This window comes from Bubalus kerabau, chromosome 1 (genome assembly GCF_029407905.1).
Source record: "Bubalus kerabau isolate K-KA32 ecotype Philippines breed swamp buffalo chromosome 1, PCC_UOA_SB_1v2, whole genome shotgun sequence".
Classification (NCBI taxonomy): domain Eukaryota; kingdom Metazoa; phylum Chordata; class Mammalia; order Artiodactyla; family Bovidae; genus Bubalus; species Bubalus kerabau.
Window position 1 is genome coordinate 90,922,935 of NC_073624.1, and position 23,548 is coordinate 90,946,482.

Genomic DNA, 23,548 nt, shown 5'->3' on the forward strand with positions numbered 1-23,548 from the left:
TTTAGCACTATTACACCTATTTTTAATATCTATAGATAAAAACTATCTTTTTTTCTGCAGAGAACTGTTTTCATCCCTTCTAAAACTTTACAGCCACAACAATTCACCAATCTTTGCTGCTCTTTCAAATCAAAGACTTTTGGAATTCAAAACAAAACCATTTTTCTCAAGGTGCTGTGCTATGCTCAGTTGTGTCCAACTCTTTGTGACCCTATGGACTGAAGCCCACCAGGTTTCTCTGCCCATGGGATTCTCCAGGGAAGAATACTGGAATAGATTGCCTTGTCCTACTTCACGGGATCTCTTTGACCCAGGGATCAAAGCCAGGTCTCCTGCATTGCAGGCGTGTGAGTCACCAGGACCTAACTCTTTAGACCCTATTTTGAAATTCAAAATAAAACATGGATTCTTCTGGGCTCATTCCTATCATCTCTCAGAAGTACAGAATGTCTAAGGCAATGGGTGGTGGTCAATGATGTAACAAAAATTCCCAGAAATTAAAATTTAACAGTATTATCTCACTATTGTATCATTTGTATGAAATGAAGCCTGGGTTGAGGGTGGGAGGAGAGAGTCAATTGTCTCAGATCTATGAGGTCACAGCTGAGGTCACAGAAGAGTTGAAAAGGGCTAGGTTGATAGGCGAGATGATAGGAAGCTGTTGTGAGATGCGGCTCAAGGAGGAGAAATTCTAGGAGGTTAGGGGTAGGGAGAAGAGCTATTTGGGGTGCCCAGCTGGGTAAGTTTCTGGACATAATTTTCTTATTAGTTCCTGACTCAGGTTTGGAGATGGGAAGGATGGGAGGAGGGGTTCTGGGAAGCAACTTCTCAAAGGAGGATTTAACTCTGAGTCACTGATTTGACCTCTCAGCCCCACGTGTTTTTGACAGTATCAGCTGTGGGGTTTTCCTCATGCCTCCAAGACACTTGAAGGCTGGAGCTCACAGACCTCCAGCCTCTGGTGCTACCCTTAGCTGCCTGACTAGGATGGAGGATGGGATGGGAAACTGTCCATTCTTGAATTTATTACATTACTACTTCCTAACCTTGTCTTAGAGCCACCGTTACCTCAAGCAGCCACTGGCCCGCTCCTTCCCCCAATCCCAGCCAGCTATTATTTTTTCACTGAGTTTCTCTTTTCTCTACCCACCTTCTCACTGGAATTTCTTTATCTGGTGCAAACACTTCTTCCCTCACACCCTTATCTTTACACATATGTGTACATGCACATACACACACATTCACACAAACACACTGACCCATTCAAAATACAGGTGCTTCCTGAACTACTGAGACATCTGTCCTGGTAGTTCTCCAACAGGGAAGTCTCCTCTCATCATTTACCTGCCCTCTTCCCCTATTCATTTACTCCTCTCCAGGACGTGGAGCTATCTCCATCTTCAGCTCCAGAGCATCTAGTTTCCGTTCAGACTAATGGCACAGCATGCCTTCCAAGATCAAGAACAAGAGGGAGGAAGGAACTCCAGGCAGCAGAAAAGGTAAATGGGGCTCATGATGACCTTCAAATTCCTTAGACTGGATATTTTCTATGGGAGAAGAATCAAGGTCCCCTGTCTCCCATCCCTGCCACTGCTGCGCCTATTTCCTGGTTGGGAAAGTTGGGACTTTCACGTGTCTTTTCTCCTCTCCTTAATGGAAGGAACAAAAGCAAGTCATTCTCATTCTACTTAGAAGGTGGGCATGAATCTGAAATTCCTGTAGGAGGAGTTAGTTGTGAATACCACCAAGGGGCATTTATTTATCCCAAGACCAACTTTCTCTAAGAAGTTCTTATGTCCTCTACAATGTAAATCAAGGCCAGATGCCCGAAACTTTGCTTTCCTTGTCCTAGGGTACAGAGAACGGCCAGAATCTGCTGTTTTAGACTGAATATGAGACCCAGGAAATATTATCCATAAAATCTGAAAAAAAAAAAAAAAGTAGGTTTTCTGTGCAGGTATAGGTCAAGAAAGATTCAGAAAGGAACTGGAACCTTGGTTTGAGCTTTTAAAGTATGCAGGAGATGTTATAAGAATTTATAGGAAGCAAAAACTGACACAATATTGTAAAGAAGTTATACTCCAATTTACAAAAAGCTACCTAATGTATGATTGGAGAAGGCAATGGCACCCCACTCCAGTACTTTTGCCTGGAAAATCCCATAGACAGACGAGCCTGATAGGCTGCAGTCCATGGGGTCGCTAGAGTCGAACACGACTGAGCGACTTCACTTTCACTTTTCACTTTCATGCACTGGAGAAGGAAATGGCAACCCACTCCAGTGTTCTTGCCTGGAGAATCCCAGGGATGGGGAAGCCTGGTGGGCTGCCGTCTATGGGGTCGCACAGAGTCGGACACGACTGAAGCGACTTAGCAGCAGCAGTAGCAATGTATGATTATATTTATAGGACATTCTGAAAATGGTACAACTACACTGAGAAGAAATAGATCAGTGCTTAGTTAACAAGGTCTGGGAGTAATGGAAAGAGACTGATTCCAAAGAGATAAGAGAGAATTTTGGAGAGTGATGGGAGTGTTCTATACCTTTACTGTGATGGTGATTACATGATGTTTGCATATGTCAATGAGCAAAATTGTACATGATAAAGAATAATATTTACTGTATATAAACTATTCCTCATAAACCCAGCTTTATAAATTGTGATTCTAATTACTCAATGTCTTCAGCACCATTTTAGCCAACTTCCATGAAATGCACAGTTACCACTATTTCCAAATGTATTGAGATGTTTCTCATCATCAAAACTAAGAATGCAGGAATCAAAAAATCACAGGATTTTGTGTAGTAAAGACTTTAAAGACCAAAAAAAAAGAAAAAGAAATGAGTTTAAAGGAATTCAGGAAGAAAAAGAGTTAAAAGTGTCTTCTAAGGTTTCTAGGTGGCATATCTGATTAAGGTGCTCATAACGATTAACTGAGCCTCAAGTCTGAGAGCCATTGAGGAATTGCAAAGCCTGACACTTGGAGGTAGAAGCAAGTTCTAAGAATATGAGTAATAGTTATGTAGTTCCACTACAGAACTATGAGGAGAAAATAGTCAGTAGGTGTGGAGTCAGAGAGTTCTGTTTGGGAAAATGCATTCTTGTTGTTCCTGTTCAGTTGCTAAGTTGTATCCACTCTTTGCCACCCCACGAACTGCAGCACGCCAGGCTTCTCTGTCCATCACTATCTCCATGAGTTTCCTCAAACTCATGGATGCCTTTTAATCCTTATTGTTGCCTAATTGCTCTGGTTAGGATTCCCAATATCCTGTTGAATAGGAAGGTGAGAGTGAGATTCCCTGTCTTTCCCTAACCTTGTAGGAAAAGCTTTTAGCTTTTTACCATTAAGTATGACATTGGTTATAGGTTTGTCATATACAGCCTTTATTATAGTGAGGTGAATTTCTTCTATAACTAGTTGTTGAGAGTTTTACCTTGAATGGATATTGAATTTTATCAAATTATTTTTCTGCATCTATTTAGAACATTATATGATTTTTATCCTTCATTCCGTTGATTTTGGGCTTCCCTGGTGGCTCAGCTGGTGAAGAATCTGCCTGCAATGTGGGAGACCTGGGTTAGATCCCTGGGTTGGGAAGATCCCCTGGAGAAGGGAAAGGCTACCCACTCCAGTATTCTGGTCTGGAGAATTTTGTGGACTGTATAGTCCATGGGGTTGCAAAGAGTTAGACATGATAGTGACCTTCACATTCTGTTGATGTGGTGGTGTATCACAATTGATATCCATTTGTAGACTCATTCTTATAGCCCAGGGTACATCTCATCTGATCATAGTGTATGAGCCTTTTAATGCATTGCTGAATTCAGTTTGTTAGTATGAAGTTGAGGATTTTTGCATCTACATTCATCAGGAATATTGGTGTGTAGTTTCCTTCTTGTTGTATCCTTATCTGGATTTTGTATGAGAGAAATGTGGGCCTCATAGAGTGAGTCTGAGCATGTGCCTTCCTCTTCAATTTTTTGGAAGAGTTTGAGGAGAACTAGTGTCAATTCATTGTTTGGTAGAAGTCACCTGTGAAGCCATCTGGTTCTCAGCTTTTCTTCGTAGGGAGGAGTTTGATTGCTAACTTAATCTTCTTACTCATTATTGGTCTGTTCAGATTTTTGTATTTCATCATGATTTGGTCTTAGTAGGTTGTATGTGTGCGTGCTAAGATGCTTCAGTTGTGTCTGACTCTTTGCAACCCAATGGACAGTAGCCTGACAGGCTCCTCTGCCCATGGGATTCTCCAGATAAGAATACTGGAGTGGTGCCGGGAGCCAGCATATTGCATATGAGTGCATATTGCATATTGCATATTGAGTGCAGCACTTTCCACAGCATCATCTTTCAGGATCTGGAATAGCTCAGCTGGAATTCTATCACTGCCAGGAGCCAGCGTGAGGAACTCTGCCCGTGGCAAAGGTCATGAGGAAGGAGGCTCAGCATACACAAGGGCGGGATCGAGCCTCAGGAGTCCCCCTAGAAATTCTCGAGCATCTACCCCCAAAACCAGAGTCTGCCTACTTTCTGCTTTGTGCTTTCACCTACACCTCTGACTTTATGGGGGGCTGTCCCCCACTACCTCTCTCTGAAAAAAGAGTTAGCTTACAGCTCCAGTTAATAATTCCTAGGTGTGACAGTGTTTCAACCTACAAACTCCTTTGGAAATCCTCTAGCCTGCCTGAATAGGTTTTTCCGGCCACATGTGATCGTTCAGAGCCTCCCAACTGTGAGAGGCAGGAGATGTTCTAAACTGTCTAAACACAGATTCCTTTGAGTAGTTAAAAGATTGATTAGAAATTGTATTGGTGAAGGGTTTTTCACTTATTGGGCCAATGTTCGCTGCTAAGTCTCCATATCCCTTACCTACTGTGTCCCTGGCAGTGTATTGATTAATATAATTGGTGTAAGTAGTAGCTTTAATGTTTGTAACCTTGGACCCTTGAGTTAATTCTTTTTCTTGTTGTAGCCCACCACACCTTTGCCCTATAGGAATGCAACTTTAATGCTTTTGGAGGGTGGCGCCTGACTAATCACCTTTAGAGAAAAATAAGTTTTCTGAAGAAAGGGTCTTAAAATGTTAACAGGCCTCCGGGCCAGAAGATGATGCAAATCACCTAAACTTTTGCATATGATAAGTTTGCAGGAAGAAAGCCTGGCTTACTGCATGACTCTACCCCTTCCCCCATTATCCTCTATGCATAACTTAAGGTATAAAAACTACTTTGGAAAATAAAGTGCGGGCCTTGTTCACCGAAACTTGGTCTCCCCATGTCGTTCTTTCTCTCACCTTCTGGCTGAATTATTCAGCCTCTTTTCTCCACTGAATTTCCTCACTGAGCTATCCTCATTCTATTACTCTTTATATCTTTGATGAATATTTAACTAAATAGGTCGCCGATGCCATCTCTCCTTCGAATACCCTGGATCGGCCGGGGCTGGACCCCGGCAGAATGGGTTGCCATGCCCTTCTCCAGGGGAACTTCCTGATCCAGGAATTGAACCTGTGTCTCCTGCAACTCCTGCACTGCAAATAGATTCTTTTACTGCTGAGCCACCAGAGAAGCCTGAGTAGGTTGCATATTTCTAGGAATTTATCCATTTCTTCTAAGATATCTACTTTTTTTTGGTATATAGTTTTTCATAGTAGTCTCTTTGGTATTAGCTGTGATATCTTTTTATATCTTTATTGAAGTCTTTCTTTTTCTTCAACATATTTTTTGTTTGAGTGCTCTTTAATTTCCACATGTTGTTGAATTTTAAGAATATCCTCTTGTTATTGATTTCCAGTTTAATATCATTGTGGTAGGAAAAAAATACATGATATGTTATCAATATTAAGTTTGTTAAGCTTGCTTTGTGGCCCAGCATATGACCTTGCCTGGAGAATGTTCTGTGTGTGCTTGAGAAGAATGTGTATTTTGTTGTTATTGGACGCAGTGTTTTGTATAGATCCATTTTGTCCATAATGCCATGTTTGTTATTTCCTTCGTAACTCTGCCTGTATGATCTATTCATTATTGAAAATGGGGTATTGAGGTCTGCTCTTATTATTTTTGTCAGTTTTTCCCTTTGGTTCTGCTTACATTTGCTATATATATATTTAGGTGCTTCAAAATTGTATGTATATATATTTACAACTGTCATATCATCTTGATGAACTAACTCTTTATTATATAATGACCTTCTTTGTCTCATATGACAAAGTGTACAGTTTTTTACTAAAAATCTGTTTTGTCTGATATAAATATAGCTAGTCCTGCTCTGGTTGTGTACCATTTGCCTGAAATATCTTTTCTCATCCCTTTACTTTCAGCCTATGTGCATGTGTGATAGCATATAGCTGGATTGTGTTTAATCCATTTAACTCATCTGTTTGGAGAATTTAATCTATTTATGTTTAAATAATTATTGATATGTAACTATCAGTAATTACCATTATTATTATGTTGTTGTATTCTATTCTGTAGTTCCTTTGTTTCTTCCTTCCCTTCTTGCTATCTTGTTTTGTGATTTATTGAAATTCTGCAACAGTTTGCTCCGATTCCTTTTTTTAAATATAAATTTATTTATTTTAATTGGAGGCTAATTACTTTACAATGTTGTATCGGTTTTGCCATACATCAACATGAATCCGCCACGGGTGTACACATGTTCCCCATCTTTTGTGTATCTTCTAGAGGTTTACATTACCATGAGACATATCCTACAGTATGTCTTTTTAAGCTGGTAACAGCAACTGCATACAAAAACTCTACATTTTTTCATTTCCCTTCACATTTTATGTCATTGATATCACTATTTAGACCTCTTTATAATATGTATCCATTAAAAAATTATTGTATTGATAGCTATAGCTACTTTTAATACTTTTAACTTTCACACTAGCATTACAAGTGATTTAATAAGCACCACCCTTACAGTATTTAAGTCTTCAAATTTGACTATATATATATCCCATTTCCAGTGAGATTTATACTTATGTTTTCCTCCTGCTGTTTAATATCCTTTCAACTTGAAGAACTCCCTTTAGCGTTTGTTGTATGCCAAGTCTAGTCGTGATCAAGCTTTTGTTTGTCTGGGAAAGTCTTTATCTCCACTTTATTTCTGAAGAGTAGCTTTGCCAGGTAAAGTATTCTTGGTTAGCAAGTTTGTTTGTTTTCGACACTTAGATTGTATCATCTTACTCCCTCATGGCATACAAGGCGTCTGCCGAGAAGTACTCTTTTGGGACTTCTCTTGTATGTGGTAATTCACTTTCCCTTGCTGCTTTCCAAATTCTATTTGTCTTTGACCTTAGACAATTTTATTATAATGTGTCAATGAAGATTTCCTTATGTTCAGCCTCCTTGGAATTTTTAAGCATTGTGGATCTAGATGTTAACTTCCCTACCAGATTTGGGAATTCTTTCTGTCATTATTTCATTAAATAAGCTTTCTACCATTTTCACTTTCCCTGTTCCTTCTGTGGCTTTCAAATAGCCCATATTATGTCATTTGATGGTGTCCCATAGTCATATAGGCATTCTTTACTCTTCTCAGTTCTTTTCTTTTTATTCTTCTGAATTTCAAATTATTTGTCTTCAAGTTCAATCATTCTCTTTTCTTCTTGATCAAGTCTGCTGTTGAAGACCTCTATTGAATTTTTCATCACAGCCATTGTATTCTTTAGTCCCATGAGTTTGTCTGGTTCTTTTTTATAGTTTTCATTTCCTTGTTGAACTTCTCATTTTGCTGTTTTCTTGATTTCCATTCACTGGTCATCTTCTCTTCTGGCTTAAAGATTCTTTAATATAACTGTTTAGAATTGCAATTGATCTCTATTCCTTTGAGATCCATCACTGGATCTTTTTGTTCTTTTGGTGGTGTTATGTTTCCTTGATTCTTCATGTTCCTTGAATTCTTCCATTTCTGTCTCTTTATTTGAAGAAGTAGTCTTCTTCCAGTCTTTACTGACTGGCTTCAAAAGTGAAAGATCTAATGCCACAATAAAGAGAACTTCATAAACTGCCAGAATACAGAAAGGACACCCCAAACTCAGCAACTTAAACAAGATGAAGAGACAGAGGAATACCCAGCAGATAAAGGAACAGGATAAATGCCCACCAAACCAAACAAAAGAGGAAGAGATAGGGAATCTACCTGATAAAGAATTTCAAATAATGATAGTGAAATTGATCCAAAATCTTGAAATTAAAATGGAATCACAGATAAATAGCCTGGAGGCAAGGATTGAGAAGATGCAAGAAAGGTTTAACAAGGACTTAGAAGAAATAAAAAAGAGTCAATATATAATGAATAATGCAATAAGTGAAATTAAAAACACTCTGGAGGCAACAAATAGTAGAATAACAGAGGCAGAAGATAGGATTAGTGAATTAGAAGATAGAATGGTAGAAATAAATGAATCAGAGAGGATAAAAGAAAAACGAATTAAAAGAAATGAGGACAATCTCAGAGACCTCCAGGACAATATTAAACGCTACAACATTCAAATCATGGGGGTCCCAGAAGAAGAAGACAAAAAGAAAGACCATGAGAAAATACTTGAGGAGATAATAGTTGAAAACTTCCCTAAAATGGGGAAGGAAATAATCACCCAAGTCCAAGAAACCCAGAGAGTCCCAAACAGGATAAACCCAAGGCGAAACACCCCAAGACACATAGTAATCAAATTAACAAAGATCAAACACAAAGAACAAATATTAAAAGCAGCAAGGGAAAAACAATAAATAACACACAAGGGAATACCCATAAGGATAACAGCTGATCTTTCAATAGAAACTCTTCAAGCCAGGAGGGAGTGGCAAGACATACTTAAAATGATGAAAGAAAATAACCTACAGCCCAGATTATTGTACCCAGCAAGGATCTCATTCAAGTATGAAGGAGAAATCAAAAGCTTTACAGACAAGCAAAAGCTGAGAGAATTCTGCACCACCAAACCAGCTCTCCAACAAATACCAAAGGATATTCTCTAGACAGGAAACACAAAAAGGGTGTATAAATTCGAACCCAAAACAATAAAGTAAATGGCAACGGGGTCATACTTATCAGTAATTACCTTAAACGTAAATGGGTTGAATGCCCCAACCAAAAGACAAAGACTGGCTGAATGGATACAAAAACAAGACCCCTACATATGTTGTCTACGAGACCCACCTCAAAACAGGGGACACATACAGACTGAAAGTGAAGGGCTGGAAAAAGATTTTCCATGCAAATAGGGACCAAAAGAAAGCAGGAGTAGCAATACTCATATCAGATAAAATAGACTTTAAAACAAAGGCTGTGAAAAGAGACAAAGAAGGTCACTACATAATGATCAAAGGATCAATCCAAGAAGAAGATATAACAATTATAAATATATATGCACCCAACACGGGAGCACCGCAGTATGTAAGACAAATGCTAACAAGTATGAAAGGAGAAATTAACAATAACACAATAATAGTGGGAGACTTTAATACCCCACTCACACCTATGGATAGATCAACTAAACAGAAAATTAACAAGGAAACACAAACTTTAAACGATACAATAGACCAGTTAGACCTAATTGACATCTATAGGACATTTGATCCCAAAACAATGAATTTCACCTTCTTCTCAAGTGCACATGGAACCTTCTCCAGGATAGATCACATCCTGGGCCATAAAGCTAGCCTTGGTAAATTCAAAAAAATAGAAATCATTCCAAGCATCTTTTCTGACCACAATGCAGTAAGATTAGATCTCAATTACAAGAGAAAAACTATTAAAAATTCCAACATATGGAGGCTGAACAACACGCTGCTGAATAACCAACAAATCACAGAAGAAATCAAAAAAGAAATCAAAATTTGCATAGAAACGAATGAAAATGAAAACACAACAACCCAAAGCCTGTGGGACATGGTAAAAGCAGTCCTAAGGGGAAAGTTCATAGCAATACAGGCACACCTCAAGAAACAAGAAAAAAGTCAAATAAATAACCTAACTCTACACCTAAAGCAACTAGAAAAGGAAGAAATGAAGAACCCCAGGGTTAGTAGAAGGAAAGAAATCTTAAAACTTAGAGCAGAAATAAATGCAAAAGAAACGAAAGAGATCATAGCAAAAATCAACAAAACCAAAAGCTGGTTTTTTGAAAGGATAAATAAAATTGACAAACCATTAGCCAGACTCATCAAGAAACAAAGGGAGAAAAATCAAATCAATAAAATTAGAAATGAAAATGGAGAGATCACAACAGACAACACAGAAATACAAAGGATCATAAGAGACTACTATCAACAATTATATGCCAATAAAATGGACAAAGTGGAAGAAATGGACAAATTCTTAGAAAAGTACAACTTTCCAAAACTCGACCAGGAAGAAATAGAAAATCTTAACAGACCCATCACAAGCACGGAAATTGAAACTGTAATCAAAAATCTTCCAGCAAACAAAAGCCCAGGTCCAGACGGCTTCACAGCTGAATTCTACCAAAAATTTAGAGAAGAGCTAACACCTATCCTGCTCAAACTCTTCCAGAAAATTGCAGAGGATGGTAAACTTCCAAACTCATTCTATGAGGCCACCATCACCCTAATACCAAAACCTGACAAAGATCCCACAAAAAAAGAAAACTACAGGCCAATATCACTGATGAACATAGATGCAAAAATCCTTAATAAAATTCTAGCAATCAGAATCCAACAACACATTAAAAAGATCATACACCATGACCAAGTGGGCTTTATCCCAGGGATGCAAGGATTCTTCAATATCCACAAATCAATCAATGTAATACACCACATTAACAAATTGAAAAATAAAAACCATATGATTATCTCAATAGATGCAGAGAAAGCCTTTGACAAAATTCAACATCCATGTATGATAAAAACTCTCCAGAAAGCAGGAATAGAAGGAACATACCTCAACATAATAAAAGCTATATATGACAAACCCACAGCAAACATTATCCTCAATGGTGAAAAATTGAAAGCATTTCCTCTAAAGTCAGGAACAAGACAAGGGTGCCCACTTTCACCATTACTATTCAACATAGTTTTGGAAGTTTTGGCCACAGCAATCAGAGCAGAAAAAGAAATAAAAGGAATCCAAATTGGAAAAGAAGAAGTAAAGCTCTCACTGTTTGCAGATGACATTATCCTCTACATAGAAAACCCTAAAGACTCCACCAGAAAATTACTAGAACTAATCAATGACTATAGTAAAGTTGCAGGATATAAAATCAACACACAGAAATCCCTTGCATTCCTATACACTAATAATGAGAAAACAGAAAGAGAAATTAAGGAAACAATTCCATTCACCATTGCAACAGAAAGAATAAAATACTTAGGAATATATCTACCGAAAGAAACTAAAGACCTATATATAGAAAACTATAAAACACTGGTGAAAGAAACCAAAGAGGACACTAACAGATGGAGAAATATACCATGTTCATGGATTGGAAGAATCAATATAGTGAAAATGAGTATACTACCCATAGCAATCTATAGATTCAAAGCAATCCCTATCAAGCTACCAACAGTATTCTTCACAGAGCTAGAACAAATAATTTCCCAATTTGTATGGAAATACAAAAAACCTTGAATAGCCAAAGCGATCTTGAGAAAGAAGAATGGAACTGGAGGAATCAACCTACCTGACTTCAGGCTCTACTACAAAGCCACAGTTATCAAGACAGTATGATACTGGCACAAAGACAGAAATATAGATCAATGGAACAAAATAGAAAGCCCAGAGATAAATCCACGCACATATGGACACCTTATCTTTGACAAAGGAGGCAAGAATATACAATGGATTAAAGACAATCTCTTTAACAAGTGGTGCTGGGAAATCTGGTCAACCACTTGTAAAAGAATGAAACTAGAACACTTTCTAACACCATACACAAAAATAAACTCAAAATGGATTAAAGATCTCAATGTAAGACCAGAAACTATAAAACTCCTAGAGGAGAACATAGGCAAAACACTCTCTGACATACATCACAGCAGGATCCTCTATGACCCACCTCCCAGAATATTGGAAATAAAAGCAAAAATAAACAAATGGGCCCTAATTAACCTTAAAAGCTTCTGCACATCAAAGGAAACTATTAGCAAGGTGAAAAGACAGCCTTCAGAATGGGAGAAGATAATAGCAAATGAAGCAACTGACAAACAACTAATCTCAAAAATATACAAGCAACTCATACAGCTCAACTCCAGAAAAATAAATGACCCAATCAAAAAATGGGCCAAAGAACTAAATAGACATTTCTCCAAAGAAGACATACAGATGGCTAACAAACACATGAAAAGATGCTCAACATCACTCATTATCAGAGAAATGCAAATCAAAACCACTATGAGGTACCATTTCACACCAGTCAGAATGGCTGCGATCCAAAAGCCTACAAGTAATAAATGCTGGAGAGGGTGTGGAGAAAAGGGAACCCTCTTACACTGTTGGTGGGAATGCAAACTAGTACAGCCATTATGGAGAACAGTGTGGAGATTCCTTAAAAAACTGGAAATAGAACTGCCTTATGATCCAGCAATCCCACTGCTGGGCATACACACTGAGGAAACCAGAAGGGAAAGAGACACATGTACCCCAATGTTCATCGCAGCACTGTTTATAATAGCCAGGACATGGAAGCAACCTAGATGTCCATCAGCAGATGAATGGATAAGAAAGCTGTGGTACATATACACAATGGAGTATTACTCAGCCATTAAAAAGAATACATTTGAGTCAGTTCTAATGAGGTAGATGAAACTGGAGCCTATCATACAGAGTGAAGTAAGCCAGAAAGAAAAACACCAATACAGTATACTAACACATATATATGGAATTTAGAAAGATGGTAACAATAACCCTGTGTACGAGACAGCAAAAGAGACACTAATGTATAGAACAGTCTTAAGGACTCTGTGGGAGAGGGAGAGGGTGGGAAGATTTGGGAGAATGGCATTGAAACATGTAAAATATCATGTATGAAACGAGTTGCCAGTCCAGGTTCAATGCACGATACTGGATGCTTGGGCCTGGTGCACTGGGACGACCCAGAGGGATGGTATGGGGAGGGAGAGGGGAGGAGGGTTCAGGATGGGGAACACATGTATACCTGTGGCGGATTCATTTTGATGTTTGGCAAAACTAATACAATTATGTAAAGTTTAAAGATAAAATAAAATTAAAAAAAAAAAAAGTGAAAGATCTTCACCAGTCAGCCCAGCCAAAGATTTTGGGAGTCTTTCAGGTCTTTCCTATGGGTGCGCTCATCTCTGTTTTCTTGTTGCCTCTTGAGGAGAGGCCTTCTCTTAATCCCAGAAAGTCAGTCTGGGTACTGAGAGCCTCCTGTTTATTTTCCCCAGAGTATTCAAGATTCTTTCAAATGTTCCTTCTCTCATTCTCACATAGTTGTGCCAGCTGCTGATATCTTCATACCATCTGAAGAGGCTTTTACTTGCCATCTGCGGAGGCTAACATGTTACCATCTCAAGGTTATGTGAAATACTAGGAGCATTTGTGGAGAAGGCAATGGCAACCCACTCCAGTACTCTTGCCTGGAAAATCCCATGGACAGAGGAGCCTGGTAGGCTGCAGTCCATGGGCTCGCTAAGAGTTGGACACGACTGAACGACTTCACTTTCACTTTTCACTTTCGTGCATTGGAGGAGGAAATGGCAACCCACTCCAGTGTTCTTGCCTGGAGAATCCCAGGGACGGTGGGGCCTGGTGGGCTGCTGTCTATGGGGTCACACAGAGTTGGAAACGACTGACGCGACTTAGCAGCAGGAGCATTTGTCAGTCAGTCGAGGGATGTAACTGACAGGTGAGAAGTCAAAAGGTGTTCTGGATAACCCTCTTGGTGGAGTTCACCTAGATCTAATAGGTGATCTCAGCTGGTTCTGGAGATCCATGTAGTGAATGCCATGAGTGCCCACCCCTTTCTTCTGTTCCCAACTCCCCCAATACTATTCAGCTGTGCCAATCACCTTAGCCATCTGGGTGGGATGAGACAGAAGTGGGCCTCCTAGTCAATGTCTTATAAGCCTGGACAATCAGAGAGCTAATTCCACTCTCACTTCCCTCATAGGAGAAATCATAGGTTGAGAAGGTCCCTACCAGCACTAAGCTATGCTGCCTTTGGGGAGGAGTGTCTTGGGTGGGGGGGGTGGTGGAGTGAAACTGTCTTTCTTACCCTCTTCAATGCATCTATTTATGGATTTCTTTTGCTTAAATGAGGTTTTGGAAGCTCTCCCCTGGACTCCTGATTTCCCAAAAGGTATTTCCATCCATGGATGGTTGTCAAAATTGATGTTTATGCTGAAGATATGAGGGCTGTAACCTCCTATTCTGACACTTTTTTTATGTCACCTATCTAGTGACTCATCAGATTTTTATCACCCTTTCTTTCCAGAAAATCCTTTGAAGACACAGTGAAACCAAAGGTGGGTGAGACTTCCAAATATACTAGTTCCTTTGGGCTTCCCTGGTAGCTCAGACAGTAAAGCATCTGCCTGCAATGAGGGAGACCTGTGTTCGATCCCCGGGTCAGGGAGATCCCCTGGAGAAGGAAATGGCAACCCACTCCAGTACTCTTGCCTGGAAAATTCCATGGATGGAGGAGCCTGGTAGGCTACAGTCCATGGGATTGCAAAGAGTCAGATATGACTAAGCAGCTTCACTGGTTGGGAATCAAGGTTCCTGGGGAAAGCAGAGGTGAAAAGGATGTGTCCAGGAGGCAGGAAAACTGTCTAACAAGAACCATATCTTGGAAGACTTGGGCACTGTAGCTCAGAATGGTCACCACCTGGTCATTGTGCACCATGACTAAGTAACATCTTCAGTGCCACAACTACACTCAATTCAGTTCAGTTCAGTCACTCATCACATTTTTGTCCCTGTAGTGATGCTATGAAATTGATATCAGATGAGATCAGATCAGTCACTCAGTCATGTCCGACTCTTTGCGACCCCATGAATTGCAGCACGCCAGGCCTCCCTGTCTACCACCAACTCCCAGAGTTCACTCAAACCCACGTCCATCGAGTCAGTGATGCCATCCAGCCATCACATCCTCTGTCGTCCCCTTTTCCTCCTGCCCACAATCCCTCCCAGCATCGGAGTCTTTTCCAATGAGTCAATCTTCGCGTGAGGTGGCCAAAGTACTGGAGTTTCAGCTTTAGCATCATTCCTTCCAAAGAACACCCAGGGCTGATCTCCTTCAGAATGGACTGGTTGGATCTCCTTGCAGTCCAAGGGACTCTCAAGAGTCTTCTCCAATATCACAACTACACTAGATGACTTCAAAAGCAGGCAGGCTATATATGTGGGTATTAATAAGGTGAGTCATCATAGGAGTCTGCTTATATCTGTTACCGACTAGCTAGATTAAGAGATGACAAGGCATATGGGCTGAAAAATGACTCAGTAGGGCTGAAGAAGACTTAGGGCTGCCTGACAAATGGCATGCCTTTGAATGTCCATCTCAACTCCAAAAAACGCGTCATATTCTATCTGTTTCATGATGTGTCAGTTCAGATTCTGGGAGAGTTAAGGTAATGTTCCCAATATGTGTATCTTATTTCAACAGGCAGTAGAATTAATGATCACTGAAACCCTGTGGGATCAGGTGAGTACAGAGGGGTCCTCTTTGACAGCATAGTGAGAGATGAGAGAAGGGAGAGAAGCTTAAAAAAAGAGCACATTTCCTTCTCCATGAGTAATTTACTGATTGATGGTAAGGATTTCCCATGCTCCCTCCCATCTTGTTCTACTACTCATCTAGTCCCAAATCCTCAGACACTCGTTGTGTCTGTGCATCTCAGTGCCCATTCTCAACATCCACTCTCCATTAGATAAGCCCTTTCAAGTATATTTTCTCTACCAGCATTGTATAAGCACTGTAAAATTAATAATTTAAATCTCATCCACTAGCAAGTACCTTAGGGCAAGTACTGAAAAACCCATATATTTTAACTCTCATATGAGAGGAAGACAATTTACCATTTTGATACAAAAATTAAAGATCCTAACTCCATTTCTTATTAGAAAGAAATATTTTACCTCCAGAGCCACTCAGATGATATGACAAATTGTCTGCCAATAGCCCTTGATTCCTATGTCATAAAAAATAAAGATTTGGCCCTTCCAGAATGAGGTACCTTCAAAATTAACCTCTCAAAAATAAATACGTCAACCTAAAGAGTAGACACGTTTAATTTCATTCATTTGAATGAAAAGTTAACCATAAAACGACTAATCTCTGCATAATTACTAGTGAGCTGTTGTTTCTGAGGGAAACATGCCAATTGTTTCTGGAGTTCCTGTTTGTAACATGATTATGATCGTGTCATTAGCACAGAAGAGGATTCTTTTGTTCCATCGACTATGGCAAAAAGGTCTATATAAAGGCATTAAAAGACATAGAATTTGCTTAAGTCACTCATATATAATTTAAACATAATTTCAATAGGTGGGACATCATTCTGTTTTGATTATTTACAGTGATAAACTGCTTTGTTACTGAATTTCTTTAGAGTATTTTAATAAAGATTCTGAAGAAGAATAAATGCCAGATTCACTCTGCAGCATCAGAGATTACCAACATGATTTTTTTTAATGCTTCAAAATGTTCTACAGACCACCAAATTTATTGACAATAATTTAAATCAGAATAATGGCCAGCAGCAGAAACATTCATGGAGCTTTCCTGTCCTTTAACTTAATATATTTTAGAGATTCATACCTGTTATTGGAGAGGTCTGAGGTGTTGAAAAGAAAAGAATGTGAGTTTGTACTTGGATGTGAAGAACTGCCCTTTGTGTGGTTATGAAAAACATAGTGTTTTAACATCATTTCAAGGAAATTAGATAAAATAATTAGAATTGTTTTAAAGAGAACAAGTCGAAAAAAAATCTTCTTTTAGAGAAGACAGATTAATCATATGTTTGGTAATGAATGAAACTGTTGAATCTATCAAGAGAGTGTTTTGGGTTCTGAAAACTTTTTGAGTTGAAAGAGAAATACAGGTTCACTAGGTCACCAATGGGAATTTGTTGCCTTCAGTCTTCTAACTGAGGCAATGTCATGAGCAGTTACTCTCAGAATCCACATGATTAAGCCCTGCATTTTGAAAATGCTTTAAAATAGACTTGTATTTAGAGAATGTGAGAGAAAATTATTTTAATTCTATAAAAAGGGATGTCTTTTTCACTTTGATGAAATTTCCTTGTTTTCCCAGAAATAGAAAAATGACAACCAAGGTGACAATTCTCAAATATAAAAACACAAGATTTCACTTTATATTTAAATGATCTATTAGTGCAGAAGCTAACTCTGCTCATTAATAGCCAAAGCAAACTGCTATAAACTTTCACAGAACACAGATATTCACTTGGAGTTTCTGAGACCTTTCCAAAATTATCAGCTATTTCAACTTCCCAATCTTGACATTCTAGTTGCATACACATTTAAACTGTGATACAGAGATGAGAATTAGAGGGAAAGTGATCACTTCTGAACCTATAATAGCAATTATTCACATGAAGCTAAGCAGAAAAAGACTTTAAATCAAAGACTATGAATTCTTTAAATTAAAAGAAAAAAGTAAGTGAAAGTCTCCATAGCCTCTCTCCTGCAAGGCCCCACTGAACAGAATATGTAATGTAATCAAATTATGTTGTACAAAAATAATTAATGTTCTTATAATTACTGTATTACTAAAGAGTTGATTATATAGGTCAGAAAACCGTCCTATAGGGAACCAGTGCATAACTGGATACTTACAACATAATAAAAGATGAATTTATTTGGATAAAATTCTCAATTCAGAGAAATGATTTGATGTTTCTGTAGTCACTTTGCCAGCTCAAAAGAAGACAATACCCTATCTGTAGTTGTGGAAGTTTATGCTAATATTGTGTAATTGATATTAAACCTAAATGTTCTGCCCACCCTGTTGGTATAAAGGTATTTTGAGCAGAATGCGAACAACAAAAAAATCATGCTTTGTTAGCAAAATTGCCTAGTAATGTTAATTTGCTCAAAATTTGATGTTTGGTTTTATGCACTTTGTCGCTATTAACATCCTTCTGTTTTCATATAGATTTCAATAATTGAGTAATTTTAGAAGCATTATTTTAGAAATATATAGTTGTCACAGTAAACATCTTGTTTTTCTATGTGCATTGTACAAATTTTTCATTCCTTTTGCTCTTTGTGGTTGGATCTTCTAACACTAACTGTATTGTTTTGTTACATCAAATAAACATCTTCTGTGGACCAGGAAAAAAAAAACAAAAATAAAAATAAAAGATGAATATAAAACAAATATAAATATATAAGAGATTTATATAAATATATAAGAGATGAATATAAAACTGCAGATGGTGACTGCAGCCATGAAATTAAAAGACGCTTGCTCCTTGGAAGAAAACTTATGACCAACCTAGACAGCTTATTAAAAAGCAGAGACATTATTTTGCCAACAAAGGTCTGTCTAGTCAAAGCTATGGTTTTTCCAGTGGTCATGTATGGATGTGAGAGTTGGACTATAAAGAAAGCTGAGCGCCAAAGAATAGATGCTTTTGAACTGTGGTGTTGGAGAAGATTCTTGAGAATCCCTTGGACTGCAAGGAGATCCAACCAGTCCATCCCAAAAGAAATCAGTCCTGAATATTCATTGAAAGGACTGTTGCTAAAGCTGAAACTCCAATACTTTGGCCACCTGATGTGAAGAACTGACTCTTTTGAAAAGACCCTGATGCTGGGAAAGACTGAAGGCAGGAGGAAAAGGGGACAACAGAAGATGATATGGTTGGATGGCATCATCAACTCAATGGACATGAATTTGAGTAAACTCTGGGAGTTGGTGATGGACAGGGAAGCCTGGCGTGCTGCAGTCCATGGGGTCGCAAAGAGTTGGACACAACTGAGCAACTGAACTGATAAAACAAAGAATGAACACAGAGTTGATGAGAAGCAATAAGCTGATAATTGGCACAGCCCATCCCACTGACTATTCAGATTCTATATGCTCCCTTATAAGCATGTGAAAGTAGGAAAGTCCACTAGACCATTCAGGTATGACCTATATCAAATTCCTTATGATTACACAGTGGAGATTACAAATAGATTCAAGGGATTAGATCTGGTATCGGAGTGCCAGAAGAACTATGGACAGAGGTTTGTAACATTGTACAGGACACAGTGACCAAAACCATTTCAAAGAAAAAGAAATGCAAGAAGGCAAAGTGGTTGTTTAAGGAGGCTTTACTAATATATGAGGAAAGAAAAGAAGCAAAAAGCAGGGGAGAAAGGGAAAGATATACCCAACTGAATGCAGAGTTCCAGAGAAAAGCAAGGAGAGATTAGAAAGCCTTCTTAAAATAACAATTCAAAGAAGTGGAGGAAAACAATAGAATGGAAATGACTAGAGGTCTCTTCAAGAAAACTGGAGATATCAAGGGAACACTTCAAGCAAGGATGGCATGATAAAGGACCTAACAGAGGTAGAGATTAAGAAGAGGTAGCAAGAATACACAGAAGAATTGCACAAAAAAGGTCTTAATGACCCAGATAACCATAATGGTGTGGTCACTCACCTAGAGCCACACATCCTGGCATGTGAAGTCAAGTGGGCCTTAGGAAGCATTACTACCAACAAGGCTAGTGGAGGTGATTGAATACCAGCTGAGCTATTTAAAATCCTAAAAGATGATGCTGTGAAAGTGCTGCACTCAAAATGTCAGCAAATTTGGAAAACTCAGCAGTGGCCACATGACTGGAAAAGATCAGTTTTTATTCCAATCCCAAAGAAGGGCAATGCCAAAGAATGTTCAAGCTACCATACAATTGCGCTCATTTCGCCAGTTAGCAAAGTAATGCTCAACATCCTTCAAGCTAGGTTTAGCAGTACATGAACTGAGAACTTCCAGACATACAAGCTGGATTTCGAAGAGGCAGAGGAACTAGAGGTCAAATTGCCAACATTAACTGGATCATAGAGAAAGCAAGCAAGTTACAGAAAAACATCTACATTTGCTTCATTGACTATGTTAAAGCCTTTGACTGTGTGTATGACAACAAACTATGCAGATGAAGAGATGGGAGTACCAGACCACCTCACCTGTCTCCTAAAAAACCTGTATGCAGGTCAAGAATCAACGGTTAGAACCAAACATGGAACAACAGACTGGTTCAAAACTGGGAAAGGCTCTATATTGTCACTCTGCTTATTTAATTTTCTGTGCAGCATGTATCATGCAAAGTGTCAGGCTGGGTGAATCACAACTTGGAATCAAGATTGCCAGGAGAAATATCAATAACCTCAGATATGTAGATGATATCACTTTAACAGCAGAAAGTGAAGAGCCTCTTTATGAGAGGGTAAAAGAGGAGAGTGAAAAAGCTGACTCAAAACTCAACATTCAAAAAACTAGTAAGATCATGGCACCTGCTCCCATTACTTCATGGCAAATAGATGATGAAAAAGTAGAAATAGTGACAGATTATATTTTCCTGGGCTCCAAAATCACTGTGGACAGTGACTGAAGCCATGAAACTAAAAGACACTTGCTCTTTGGAAGGAAAACTATGACAAACCTAAACAGCATATTAAAAACCAAAGACATCACTTTGCCAACAAAGGTCCATATAGTCAAAACTATGGTTTTTTCAGTAGTCATATACAGATGTGAGAGTTGGACCATAAAGAAAACTTGAGTGCTAAAGACTTGATGCTTTCAAATTGTGCTGCTGGAGAAGACTCCTGAGAGTCCCCTGGACTGCAAGATCAAACTAGTCAATCCTAAAGGAAATCAACCCTGAATATTCACTGGAAGGACTGACACTAAAGCTTTAATACTTTGGCAACCTGATACGAAGAGCTGACTCACCTGAAAGCCTGTGATGATGGGAAAGATTGATGACAAAAGGATATGGGGACAGTAGAGGATGAGATGGTTAGATAGCATCACTGATTTAAAGCACATGAATCTGAGCAAACTCCAGAGGACAGAGGAGCCTGGGGTGCTGCAGTCCAAGGAATTGCAAAGAGTCAGACATAACTTAGTGAATGAACAACAAAGCATGTTAAAATTCCTGATTATCAACAAAAACAATTCTATATTTCAACTGAATAAGGTATACCTATCTGTCTTAAAGTCCTCATCCTTTCCCCACAATGAAGAAACTCAGACTACCAATAGTCACTGTATCCATCTATGTCTGGATGAAGAATATAGGTACATGTTTAGTTTTTGAAGAATCTGCCAGAGCTTTTCCCACAGTAATCATACACTTCTGTACTTCTTCCAACAATATATGAGAGTTTGAGCTTCTCTATGTTCTCATCAACACATGGTCTTGGTCTACTGGTGTGTTATAATCTAAATGTAAATGTATTGATTTCCACAGCTATGTTTAGCTTCAGAACAAACACCAATGAAATGAAGTACAATAGTGGGTTTCATTGACATTCCTTTCACAACTTGGCCTACTTCCTGTATTTCACCCACCTACCATATGAAGAAATGGTGGCCCAGAAATATGAATGAGAGTGGAATTCAATGGGATTTATTTCTTTGAGCTAGGAAGCCATAGTCTGTTGGCATTCATACTCTACAGCCTACTAATGACTGAGAGATTCTATATATAAAATCCCTTTGTAATAAAGCCTGTAACGTTAATTTTTCCATAATTTTTTCTCTTCTGTCAGGTGCTAATGGCCTTTAAGGATATACAAAATGAGGTGAGATTAAATTTCCATTCTTTAAATTCCCTGACCATATCACTTCTCTTGCTTCTGATTTTCCTATACCCTTCTGTGCTGTTGACTTTGATCAAGCTTTTAATTTCATTTCTTTATCTAGAGATTTCTCCCTTAAAGACTAGTACTCATTTGTCAGTCTAGTAAAACCAGAAGATGCCTAACAATTCCCTTATGAAAATATGATAATACAGAGAGAAAATCATATCTATCAGAACTACTCTCAGCAAGAATACTATGCAGTTACGTGAAACAGATAGGTGACTGAGTTGGGAGGATCCAAATGACATGGTAAATTATTAGGATCATATGTTTATTAATTATAGGGTAGTACAAATTAGAGTCCAGAGCTAAATTTCGCTCTACAACAATCCTCCTCTTCTGCTCTTTCATGCAGGTTCTAGTATTTTTTCTATACAAACACTAATTAAATATCTAAAAATATAGTCCAAAAATGGAGTATGTTATTGGCCTACCCCAGACATTGAGTTACTACATTTGCTTGCTCAAGGTGTTGATATGTCTCAGTCCTACTAAGGTTGGACCAAAAGGACCTGAAAGAAATTTCCTCTACTTCACTAACTGGACCACTCTTAGCCTTTGAACTAACCCTTTTCCTATAGTCCAAGAAGCCATGCCATTGGATCCTGCTGCTGTGTCTGGGACTTGCCCTAGGAAAAAACTACAGCAGCCTCTGCCTCTGGCTGGAGGTAAAAAGGAGAAGAGATCAAAAGCTTGGTATTTTCACAAAGTATTCCTCGGCCTCAGGGCACCTCATATTACCCAGAATTTTAGTCCCCTGAGTCCTTCCTAAGTGTCCTCCAAGCAGGACTTGAGCTAGTGAGAGAAGGAGGTTTGTCCATAAGTGGGACTCACATGTGTTGATTTCATCCTCACAAGGCCCATAAGCAAAGTTAAATGTCCCACCTGACATCTTCTGTGCTGAAGCTCTATTCTAGGTCTAGTGGTTCTTCTGGGGTTCATCAGACACAGTCCCTGCCCTCATGGAACACCTGGGCTGGAGCAGACTGTTAGGTCAGTCTGACGAACACTTTCAAACATATAGACACACTGAGAGAAGAAAATCAAGCAAAAGATATCTGGGAGAGACTGAACTAGAAAGCACTTCCTTGCCCCAGAGCACTGTTACATAGAAACACCATCTAGCCAGCTCCTAAGAGCTCAGGGGCCCCAAACTACATAGCATCAGCAGCTATTTACTCTGGGGTGAGTAAGAGGGAATTTTTTAAAAAACAGATACTTAAAGGTTCATCTCAGAGAACCAATGCATACAAGGTCTTTTCAAATGAGTCAGTTCTTCACATCATGTGGCCAAAGTATTGGAGTTACAGCTTTAGCATCGGTCCTTCCAATGAATATTCAGGACTGACTTCCTTTAGGATGGACTGGTTGGATCTTCTTGCTGTCCAAGGGACTTGCAAGAGTCTTCTCCAAACCACAGTTCAAAAGCATCAATTCTTCAGTGCTCAGCTTTCTTCATAGTACAACTCTCACATCCATACATGACTAATAGAAAAACCATAGCTTTGACTAGATGAACCTTTGTTGGCAAAGTAATGCCTCTGCTTTTTAATATGCTGTCTAGGTTGATCATAGCTTTTCTTCCAAGGAGCAAGGGTCTCTTAATTTCATGGCTGCAGTCACCATCTGCAGTGATTTTGGAGCCCCCCAAAATAAAGTTTCTCACTATTTCCATTGTTTCCCCATCTATTTGCTATGAAGTGATGAGACTGAATGCCACGATCTTCGTTT

General features: G+C 38.8%; 1 protein-coding gene across 1 annotated transcript in view; it reads left to right on the forward strand.

Annotated features, from left to right (window-relative positions):
- The first annotated feature begins 616 nt into the window (after positions 1-616).
- Positions 617-23,548, forward strand: part of C1H12orf54 (chromosome 1 C12orf54 homolog) — a 30,077-nt gene continuing 7,145 nt past the window's right edge. The window contains 5 exon segments of the mRNA XM_055582256.1: positions 617-739; positions 1,380-1,499; positions 14,423-14,453; positions 15,599-15,637; positions 21,725-21,757. Coding sequence (XP_055438231.1) covers positions 1,435-1,499; positions 14,423-14,453; positions 15,599-15,637; positions 21,725-21,757 — 168 coding nt within the window. The 5' untranslated portion in view covers positions 617-739; positions 1,380-1,434.